This window comes from Polypterus senegalus, chromosome 11 (assembly GCF_016835505.1).
Source record: "Polypterus senegalus isolate Bchr_013 chromosome 11, ASM1683550v1, whole genome shotgun sequence".
NCBI classification, from domain to species: domain Eukaryota; kingdom Metazoa; phylum Chordata; class Cladistia; order Polypteriformes; family Polypteridae; genus Polypterus; species Polypterus senegalus.
The window spans coordinates 59,078,876-59,090,951 of NC_053164.1; the positions used below are offsets into that span (position 1 = coordinate 59,078,876).

The 12,076-nt window shown below is 40.3% G+C and overlaps 1 protein-coding gene across 4 annotated transcripts in view; it reads left to right on the plus strand.

The window, feature by feature from the left end:
* The window catches only part of LOC120539037 (epidermal growth factor-like protein 8), a 53,108-nt gene extending 50,006 nt beyond the window's left edge, over positions 1-3,102 (plus strand). For all 4 annotated transcript variants that reach the window (XM_039768731.1, XM_039768729.1, XM_039768728.1 and 1 more), the window contains 2 exons: positions 2,067-2,229; positions 2,365-3,102. In XM_039768731.1, coding sequence (XP_039624665.1) covers positions 2,067-2,229; positions 2,365-2,387 — 186 coding nt within the window. In that variant the 3' untranslated portion in view covers positions 2,388-3,102. The remainder of the gene's footprint in view (positions 1-2,066; positions 2,230-2,364) is intronic.
* Positions 3,103-12,076: the final 8,974 nt, after the last annotated feature.

Genomic DNA, 12,076 nt, shown 5'->3' on the forward strand with positions numbered 1-12,076 from the left:
CAGCTTGTGGTGACTCAGTATAATGGCCAGACCTACACAATGAAAACCAAAAAATATCCCAAGAAACTCTGTGAAAAGTAATTGAAAAGCACAAGTCTAGGGATGGATACAAGAAAATATCCAAGTCATCGTATATTCCTTGGAGCACATTTCAATCAATCATTAAGAAATGGAAAAAGAGAGACAGAGCTGTAAATCTGCTGGTGCAGGCTGTCCAAAAGAATTTGGTGGCTGTACAAGAAGAGGATTAGCGAGGGAGGCCACGAAGAGGCCTAGGATAACTCTAAAAGAGTTACGTGCTACAGTGATAAAGATTTGAGATTGACTGTGCAGACAATAATAAACCTTATATGACTTATCGGCTAGAGTTTGCAAAAGGCACATGGGAGATTCTGATGCCATCTGTAAGAAAGTTTTGTAGTGAGATGAGACCCAAATTTGACCTTTTTGGCCATCAGACTAAGCATACTATTTGGCTATTTTGTGTACATTGTCAAAAACACAATATTAAGAAACCTGCAGCTTGGGTTTTTATCAAGTTGACGACTCCAAGCATAAGGCTAAAGTTACACAGGAATGGTTTAAAAGCAACAAAGCTAAAGTCTTGGAGTGGACAAGTCAGAGTCCAGATCTCAGTCCAATTGAAACCTGTAATTACAAGTGGTCTTCACTCACAATGCACATGCAACCTCATACAACTTCAGCAGTTTTGCAAAATTGGCCTTAATTGTTCTTTCACACTCATATTTCATCCATGACAAAGTATGCGAAGTTTAGCTTTCTGATATATATCTTTAGATATTACTAGCTTTGTAAGCCTGTGCTGTAAAAAGCCTGGGATCCAAGAAACTATTGAAATCGTCAGGAAAAAAAAATGAAATGTAGAGATGTCAGGTAATTGAAACAAACTACTCTGGGCATCTCTCTCCTAAGAGGATTTGTTTTGCTGTCGTGCTCGCCTCGCTTCTGCATTAACAGCGGGAGGGAAATTAAAAGGGATACCGTTTTGCCGATGTTAGCAGTTAAGTGACTTTGTCTTTCTTTAGCGGTTTTGTTTGTGCTGGCCCTGCTTGTGTTATTAGTGGCGAGTTTTCTGTTTCCTCGGACGTGGAGCCCTTACCTCTACTCTACCTCTCACTTCCAGGCTGGACAGAACACACACACTTCCACACGCAAATGGCATTTATATATAAGATAGTTGACTAATTCTAGTTTGTCTGTTATTCTACATAAGTCATGTGTGTGTCTGTGATCTCCTTTAAGTAAACACAGAAATAAGTGGTGGTCCATTCAGGACTCCAGTGAGACAAACCCCATAGCTAGCATTTCTGGCACACATTGCTCTACTGCATTCAAAGGTACATAAATCTTTAATCTTGCCCTTTTACCTCTACCTCCACTCCCCCCACCCTGAATTGCACACATATCATCTACTGGTAGCTGCCTCCCTGTATGCCCATAGGATGCTATCACTTTTTAAGCAGTTCATAGAACAACTGTGCCCAGTAACATGGCTGTTCAATATGTAGTATATGATTTGCACATACTTATCTAACATAGGTGGCGCAGTAGGTAGCACTCCCACTTCACAGTTAGGAGACCTGGGTTCGCTTCCCGGGTCCTCCCTGCGTGGAGTTTACATGTTCTGCGTGGGTTTGCTCCGGTTTGCTCCCACAGTCCAAAGACATGTAGGTTAGGTGCATTGGCAATCCTAAATTGTCCCTTGGGTGTGTGTGTGCCCTGCGGTGGGCTGGCACCCTGCCCGGGGTTTGTTTCCTGCATTGGCTGGGATTGTCTCCAGCAGACCCCCGTGACCCTGTAGTTAGGATACAGTGGCTTGGATAATGGATGGATGGATTATTTAACATATAGGATGGACCACAAGTGCAGTGATTTTCCATGTTACAATAAGATTGTGGTAGAGATTACTCAGCTAAAATGTGAATAATTGCATAGTTTAGTGTGCTAGCTACACTAATGGTAAATTCAGACATAAGCAAGACAAGTGAATTATCTGAAGGGAGACCCAAAATGAGCTCTTTGTTCATATTCTATCTTATGTTTAGCGACTAGAGAGAGCCGTCAGTGCATTCTCTAGGTTTGTGCCATTTGACGTGGAGCAAGTTAGAGATTCAGAGATTGCAGAGATGTGGAGCCGACTGGGACAGCTGGACCGCATCGACTCTTTGAGTGAACAGATCCTCATGCTGGAAGAGAGGCTACCCAATTGTAAGTCCTAATTTCTTAAACTAATCCGCTCAGAAAATCTCTTTCGGAATGGCCAAGAACTCTCAAGTGCATCTTGAAACAAATTCTACCGTTGCTCAACTCCAGTAACGTAGATGTGTCTGTTTTATTTTTCAGGTTCATGTAACGAAAGCCAGTAGCTCAGAGGACCAATGACAAATGGGCACAACATCTTCTATTTTGCTACGCCAGTTTGTTATTCTTCATTAACTTTTTAAATGGATTTGTTTTGCATAAATTTAAATCTAGAAAGCCATAGTGCAGAGTATATTACTGGAGGGCTTATTCATGGTATATTTTCATTTCCCTGTTGTAAATTGTGGTTCTGGGATTCATTCATAATGGTTCTAATGGTAGCTACACAGACAAGACTCATATCAGCTTCATCAATTTTATCAAACTAAATTAATGCGGTAGCGCCCTTGTTCCCTTATTTCCATCTTAATATATCCAAACGGGATAGCAAACTAATTAAAAAAGGTGCTGATGCATCTTGCAGTGCAGATACACTGTTGTTATGCATCAGCAACTTCTTTTCAATAGCAGGCTATATTTTATGAAAATTCTTCATGGAATTACAATGTGAACCGCTAACTCACTCGACTGAAGAAGTCTCCGCCGTTCCTTTCATCCACAAAATAAACATCCGGGGCGAAGACAGACCTTTTGTTATGATTTATTATCATGGCTGAAATAAAAACTCCAAGATGTCATTACCCTCCAGATAAAGAGTTTGCAGCCATTGCTTAAGCCATGAATCCAAACCATGTCATTCACTCCTGTTAACTTTGAACATACAAAAAAGAAGAGAAAAAGCACATATTTATGAATATGCTCTTTGAAACCCATAGCAGGCCTCTTAAGAAAAAAAAAAACTGTTAATCCTTTCAATTAAAGTACTAAAATGTTCTCCACTTTCAACTTGACAAAGCTGATACAACAAAAATGCATATCAGTTCATATCATTTTTTTTATAACCTGGAATTCTGGGATGCCTTTTTCCCAGAAAAGCACTCCAGAACTCAAGGCACTAGGGAATAAATCACTGGGGCTTTCCTCCTTTTGTTTAATGAATGTTGTATATATAGAGGGAAAAGATGAAAGAATGTTAATACATTTTTATGATCAATGTCAGTCCCTCCCATCGTTCTTGGGCACTTTAAAATACACGTTACAATGGTGCTACAGCTGAGCACAGCTGCAAAATGCTGGAACAGTTTTCTGAATTCTTCCTTTTTTATATTTCATTACTGTTCTTATTTATGTGAAAATATAATAAAGTGTTGTGTTTTGTATATGTGAAGTAGATTATTATTTTGTTTTATTTCTACTTTGTGCATAGAAAGGGCTTTAAACATGAAAGGAGAAACTTTGCACTCCGTTTGCATGGCTGAACGTCATCTACTTTTAAACCAGTATTGGTGGGCCGCAGTGGCTGCAGGTTTTCATTCTAAACCTTTTCCTAATCAGTTTTCACTGCTAATTAACTCCTTTTCCCTTCATTTTAATAGCCCTGTTTTTAAGGATTCAGTCCTGTGAATCGATTTGTTTCTTCATTAAATGGCAGCCAAACAGAAATGAGACATGAAATGAGCCAACAGATGACCAGCTAAACTGAAGCGTCATACTCCAGCCAATTTCACTCCAACCAATTTCTTTTTTTTTTTTTTCCCTTTTTATTAATTTTATTGCAATCCATACAAAGCAATCAAGTTTTTGCAAAAGAAAAATTAAGTTAAGAACAGATTGATCCCCACCCTTGTGAGAGAGAGCAAGCCAAACGGCGTGAAATTTAAGGCTTGTAAACATACCTAAATTAATAAATTCTCTGTGCTTTATGAGCTTATTTTAAAATATTACTGATTAGATCCTGCCATGTTTTGAAAAAAATCTGTACGGATCCTCTGAGTATTTGATTTTTTCCAATTTCAAATAATATAACACATCGGTTTCCCACTGACTTAAAAGAGGAGAGTTTGGGTTCTTCCAGTTTATCAGAATAAGTCTGCATGCCAAAAGTGTAGTAAATGTAATCACAATTTGTTTGTCCTTCTCCACTTTAAGCCCCTCTGGAAGAACACCAAACAGCTGTTAATGGGTTAGGAGGGATTGTGAGTCCAAGGCTGTCTGAGAGGTAATTAAAAATTTTTGTCCAGAATAATGCTAATTTGGTGCAGGCCCAGAACATGTGACCCAGTGAGGCTGGAACTTGACTGCAGCGTTCACAGGTTGGATCATGTCCTGGAAACATTTTGGAGAGTTTTAGTCGAGACAGATGTGCTCGATATATAATTTTGAGTTGTATAATTGTATGCTTTGCGCATATGGAGCTCGAGTGAATTCTCTGCATTGCTACTTTCCACTCCTTTTCTGATATATTAATTGAGAGATCTTTTTCCCAGTGTCCTCTTGGATCTTTGAAAGGGAGGGATTGTTAAATGATTTTATATATTGTGGAGATGGAGTCTAAGTCCTTGAGATTGAGCAATATTTTTTCCAGCATGGATGAGGGTGCAAGATGAGGAAAATCTGGAAGGTTCTGTTTAACAAAGTTCCTGATTTGAAGATAGTGAAAGAAATGGGTAGCTGGAATGTTAAATTTGGAATGTAATTGTTCATAGGATGCAAAGACGTTGTCTATATAAAGATCTCTAAGCAAGTTAATTCCAAATTTTTTCCAGATATTAAAAACTTCATATGTTTGTGAAGGTTGAAAGAGGTGGTTCTCTTGCAGAGGTGCCACAGATAGAAGCTTCTCCGTCTTAAAATGCTTTCTACATTGGTTCCAGATTCTAAGTGAGTGGAGCACAATTGGGTTATTTGTATATTACTGATAACGTGTGTTTATTGGAGCACAGAGAAAGGAATACAAAGAAGTATTGCAGGATTTTACTTCTATTGCGGTCCAAGCCTGAGTATGTTCTTCTATTTGTGTCCAGGATCTTATCGCCTGTATATTTGCTGCCCAGTAATAAAACTGGAAGTTAGGTAGAGCCATGCCGCCTTCTGCCTTTTGTCTTTGTAGGGTCGCTCTTTTGATGCGTGGATGTTTTGAATTCCAAATAAATGTAGGTATTATTGAATCTAATTGCCTAAAGAATGATTATTATTATTTATTAATGTATATTGGAATGTTTTGAAATAAAAAAAGGAGCTTAGGAAGAATATTCATCTTAACAGTGTTAATTCTTCCAGCTAGTGTGAGATGGAGGGTTGACCATCTATGCAAGTATTGTTCAGTTTTTTCCATGCAGATGGTGAAATTTTGTTGATATAGAGCTTTATGTTTACTTGTGATGTTTACCCCTAGGTATTTAAACTGTTCTGCAATGATAAAAGGTAGGGTATTTAATCTAATATTATATGCTTGAGAATTCTCTGAAATAACCAGTTTCTTAATGAGAAGCCGATTGTTGCTGTTAATTAAAGCCGCTATTGAATGTCATGAGTTGTTGCTGCTCTCATTCTGCCACATCCGACTGTTGATTTTCTGTTTTTTCTAAGACTACCGTCAAGATGTTTTAGTGCCCTGAGCAGACCCTCATGATCTTTCTTTATTTTCAGGTTAACTGATCATGTGGCGGCTCGTTTCATGTCTCATTATTGCTTGGCTGCTCATTAAGGAGAAAGAAACAACTAAGGGGTCTGTGTGACGTCAATTGAAACAAAAGCAAAACAAGTTAATCAGCCTGCAAAGACAGTAAACTAATTAAGAAGATGGTTAGAATGAAAACCTGCAGCCACTGAGCTGGAGTTGGACACCCCTGTTTTAAACTATGGGTGATACTTCTCTGTTATACTTCAACCTGTTCCTCCCACACTCAGTTGTTTTATTAATGTTTTACCCAATCAGGTCAAATACATCCATACATCATGCTATATCCTAACTACAGGGTCTGCTGGAGTCAATCCCAGCCAACACAGGGTGCAAGGCAGGAAACAAACTCTGGGCAGGGCACACACACACACAATAGGGACAATTTAGAATCGCCAATGCACCTAACCTGCATGTCTTTGGACTGTGGGAGGAAACCGGAGTACCCAGAGGAAACCCATGCAGACAACATGCAAACTCCACACAGGGAGGACCCAGGAAGTGAACCCAGGTCTCCTAACTGCGAGGCAGCAGCGCTACCCACTGCGCCACCATGTGCATTAAGCAAAAAGGTTTTTTTTTGGTGCTTTAGTTTTGCACAAAATGTTGTAAGGTGTTATTTATGAAATCAGAGTATGGGGTCAAAAGGTATTATCCATTACCTCTGTACATTGTAAATACAGAGCTGTGTTAGGATTTTTCTCTCTTGTAAAAGAGAAAAGACTCGCACGTGATTAGAGCATGAATCAAATTGGAACTAGTACACACCCGATTAAGAAAACACATTTAAAATGTCGAGTCTCTACTCTTGTTTTCTTTTTTCTTTTTTTTTAAGTTGGGAAATACACAAATAACATTAACTTGTTTTATGAATCTGATAACTTATCTACAAATTTTTGAGATGCATTTGGAGACCACAGCCATGAAAAGATTACGTGATCTCCATAAAATAATCAAACTAAGACCCAGATATTGGAAGATGACATTTAATTTATAGAAAGAAAGGACGGATGAGGTCTCGTCCTCTTCGAGCTTGAAAGCAAGTTGTTTTTTCTGATACTTTAGTATCACAGTACAAGTGCTGTTGGCCGTTAAGGATGCAATGAGAAGTCAACAAAATGGTACCTTTTATTAGCTACCTATAATGATTACAAAATTCAAACATTTGAGGCTGCTCAGGCCCTTTCTTCAGGTAAGATGCAATTGAAGAACTGAAGAAGGGCCCAAGTTGCCTCAAAAACTTGCATATTGTAATCTTTCTAGTTAGCCAATAAAAGGTGTCATTTTGCTTGACTTCTCATTGTATCGCAGAACAGCACATACAGTAGTTATACTTTGTTCTCTAAAATGTAAAGAGTTTAACAGAAAATGTACTGACTATATCACTCCTAGTTTTGGAAACAAACTACATTAAACAGTGCTGTTTGTGACAGACTTGCACCACATCCAGGATTCATTTCTGACTTGTTGTTGGGATAAGCGTCAGCAATCTGACCTCAGTTTGGACAAGTGGGTTGCATGTAATCCATTGGTCTATTTTCTAGTTGTAATAGGATATTTTGTCTTTAGCTGGTAGAATTGCCACATCATGGCTCTTGGGTGGCAGTTTGATTCCTGGACTTTGCTGATTTTGTTGTCGCGTTTAGATGATCTCCCTATGCTGTGCTCACAGATCAATGTATATATAAACTGATCGTTAAATGCGGCACTTCCTTCTTACAATATTTAATTCTTCAAGTGTATGCGTCCATCCAAGGCTTGCTCTTGCTTTGTACTTCATGAACGAAGGATTGGTTCCATAAATTAATGAATAAATAGCTATTCCATGCAGTGGTAGCGCTGCTGCCTCGCAGTGAGGAGGCCTGGGTTCGCTTCCCGGGTCCTCCATGCGTGGAGTTTGCATGTTCTTCCCGTGTCTGCGTGGGTGTCCTCCGGGTGCTCCGGTTTCCTCCCACAGTCCAAAGATTTGCAGGTTAGGTGCACTGGCGATCCGAAATTGTCCCTAGTGTGTGCTTTGGGTGTGTGCCCTGCGGTGGGCTGGCGCCCTGCCCGGGGTTTGTTTCCTTCCTTGTGCCCTGTGTTGGCTGGGATTGGCTCCAGCAGACCCCCGTGACCCTGTAGTTATGATATAGCGGGTTGGATAATGGATGGATGGATGGATAACTATTCCACCAACAATAAAGTGTGTCCGATTTGATATGGCTTCCGTAAATTCATGGCAGCCTTAACACCTCATACATACAGTAGCAGTTTTAGTTTCCAATGGTGAATAAAAAGGACAGCATTCAAAGTGAGCATGGAGGCAGCCTTGGTAGGAACTAAGAACAAAAGATAAGCAACCATGTAATAAGTCTGAAATGAAAAAGGGCACGTGACCACATGAGGTAAGTAGGCTGTTGTCAAGAATGGAGAGATAGACACAATTTTATAATTTACATTCAAGAAAAAAAGATGTTAAAGGCATGCATACAAATCATACTATTACCACAGAATGGAGGGCTGCCATTTTAGTGCTTCACAGATCAAAAGATGTGAAATAAAAGCTCTTCACTTACACAACCAAATGTTTTATTCAGTCAGTCCAATCCAAGAGCCAAATTAGAAATCATTTTTGCTTCAGTATAAAAACCCACCATCCATTTACTATGCCACCCATTTAGTGGTTGTCATGGTTAGGGCCTTTCTCAATAGCAGCAAGAAGCCTGCAAGTGTACACATGAGTATGAGGGGGAAAAATCGGAGTACCTGAAAGAAAATTATTAAGTACAGAAACACAGGGAGAATGTGTGAATCACATAAACTCAAACCAAACTATGAGTTGATTCCATGATCCTGAAGCTATCAGGCTGTGATGCTAATTATGGACTGATGGATGAAATGTGCAAAACTGACATTCTATGCTACACTAGGCATATATATATATATATATATATATATATATATATATATATATATATATATATATATCTAGTATAAAAAAATCTTGGGAGGGAGACTAGGGAAACGAGATGTGATCTTCTCGGAAGACAATTTGATGTCCCGCGAGAGACAAGGCAGTGAGACATTTAAAAGAAGTTCACGGACAATGATTGATGTGCAGTGCGACAAGCAGAACACGGAGCTCGCCAGCAGCAGCAGAAAGACAGCAGATGATCCGATGGCATCTCCTTAGCGTGCGCTCTGCAACCCCACAACAGGAGCACTGTTATATACTATAATCACCCTCAGGGCCAGAAATAAAGATCAGGTATTGTTTTTACAAAAGTTTTAAAGGAAAAGTGAAAAGAATGTATATGTAACAATTCCCATGAAAATAACAATCTCTTTAAATTGTAAATCCGGTAAAACAAACCCAGGGGTGGGCAAGCGAAGTGAGCAGGGGGCGGAGCTCCCTAGTATTCATTAAAAAGAAAAAATGGCTAATTTCTGAGAGGTTGCAGGGCATGTTGAGGCATACTTCAGTGGAGGCCTTACAGTGCCCTTGATGATGGATCAAATTCTATTCATCACAGGTATCCTGGCCCACACCACCTTGTGTGAAGGAACCTTAAGTTTAAGATCACTAATTTCACACTACAGTTCTGGGTTTTTTTTTTTTTTTGGATTTTCTGCCCTTTGTCACCAATTCTGTTCATAACTTTTATGGACAGAATTTCTAGGCGCAGCCAGGGTGTTGAAGGGGTCCGGTTTGTATGACTCAGGATTGGGTCACTGCTTTTTGCAGATAATGTTGTCCTGTTTGCTTCATCAGGCCGTGATCTTCAGCTCTCTCTGGAGCAGTTTGCAGCTGAGTGTGAAGCGGCTGGGATGAGAATCAGCACCTCCAAATCCGAGACCATGGTCCTCAGCCGGAAAAGGGTGGAGTGCCCTCTCAGGGTTGGAGGAGAGATCCTGCCCCAAGTGGAGGAGTTCAAGTATCTCGGGGTCTTGCTCACGAGTGAGAGAAGAATGGACCGTAAGATCGACAGGCGGATCGGTGCGGCATCCGCAGTGATGCGGGCTCTGCATCGGTCTGTCGTGGTGAAAAAGGAGCTGAGCCGTAAGGCAAAGCTCTCAATTTACCAGTGGATCTACATTCCTACCCTCACCTATGGTCATGAGCTATGGGTAGTGACCGAAAGAACGAGATCCCGAATACAAGCGGCTGAAATGAGTTTCCTCCGCAGGGTGTTTGGGCTTTCCCTTAAAGATAGGGTGAGAAGCTCAGTCATCCGGGAGGGGCTCAGAGTAGAGCCGCTGCTCCTCCGCATCGAGAGGAGTCAGATGAGGTGGCTCGGGCATCTGATCAGGACGCCTTCTGGACGCCTCCCTGGTGAGGTGTTCCGGGCACGTCCAACCGGGAGGAGGCCCCGGGGAAGACGCAGGACACACTGGAGGAACTATGTCTCCCGGCTGGCCTGGGAAAGCCCTGGGATTCTCTCGGAAGAGCTGGAAGAAGTGCCCAGGGAGAGGGAAGTCTGGGCCACTCTGCTTAAGCTGCTGCCCCCGCGACCCAACCCCGGATAAGCGGAAGAGGATGGATGGATGGATGGAATTCTGATTTTTCAGTGTAAACACCTCTAACAAAGGAGCCCCTGAAATCTCCCTAAATGGCATGTTTTTGTGACTATATCTGTCTTATTGGCATGCAGATGAATGTCTTATTGGTGAACCAAGGATGCAAAGGTAACTGTGAGCTACCAACAGATTTTTATGGATGTTTCGGTCCTCACCTAATCCAGAGGTGTTTCTCTCTTTGGGCCTAATTCTGTTAGGTAGCCTGCAGCACTCTGCTGAAAAAGCAAGTTCATAAACTGGAAAGACAGAAGAGAACAGATGGTCTGCAAACAAGCAACTACTGATAATGTGATGAACTAACACAGATGCAAATGATAGAATGCATTGGGAGCTGCTAGAGATAAGGTCTGCTCAAATATCTGAGGTTTTGCACATTAGAAACTGGATACTATGGTAGCAAGATCTATTCCTGCGAACTTTCACATGTATGGTCTATAAAAAGAGCACAGGTTTATTTCTTTGGGACAGAAAATAATGAGCAAGAAAAATAACATCAAGCCTGATCCCACAAATATTCAGTTTAAAGGTATTGCCTCAAATTCATAGGATCTAAGCATATAGTATGAAAGGCCTTCATTCTCTTTGTATTATTAGGAGGCTTTACTAAAGTATTATTGTAGATTACTTTTTCTTTTAAGTTAACACTTAAAAAATGTAATAGTCCTTACATTTGTTAATAAAAGATCTGAGAATGCCTTTACTATATAAAAGAAAGACAGCAAATGAGCTGAGGCAGCACAGTGGTTAGCACTGATGACTTGTGGATTTAGAGGCCTGGACTTGAATATCTATGAATTGTTTTGTGTATACGCTGATGTTCCTTTCATATATGTGAAGGTATTATACATTAGGGTAACCTAGTGAATATAAAGTGGTCCTATGTGATGGCCTGGTGACCTCCCCAGAGCTGTTACATGCCTTATGCCAACATGGACAAGATAGGCCACAAACAAATCTAAAGTGAATTGCACTTTGGTGGTTAAATTTTGCTTAACAATACCTGGTTGTTGTTGTATTTAGTATACTTACATTTATTAGAAATTGCATTAGTATTAATTAATGATGATAATCTAAGTAAATGTGGTTCAACCAAAACCTATCTGGTGATGAATTGTGTTGAATGGTTCACCACAAGCACTGGCACCATCCTATGAATCTGTAGTTTGAACTTTGGAGAGATTTATCAGTTAACACACTTCGCACCGCATCACTTTTAATAACCGCACTATGCATCACATTAAAGCTATAATCTCCCCTGTGAAATCATGATCAGTTTAAAACAGTGCAGGGATCCCCCGAGAACATTCGCAAATTTCTCGATTCACACAGTCACTCTTCATTGCACGTCACATATTTTGCATAAAGGTTACAGTTCCCGTTGTGTAGAGGGTGTGCAACACATGAAAGTGGCCAGGGAGCACAACAAATCCAAGGCCAACCTCGTACAGGAGCTCATTGGTTCCTGAAAACAAAGTTCCTACAGTGGGAAAATGACTATTGATTAAATACAATCAATAACATCAAGATAAATAGATCGATGTTTACAGTATGAACCTTCGACGTGCCTCAACTTTGAAAGCAGTTTGCTGTTCCAAATAGGCAGGTTTTTGCATGAGTAAAATAAAAATACTTTATGCTAGATTTGACAGAAAACACATCTATGCTGTGTACCTGAGA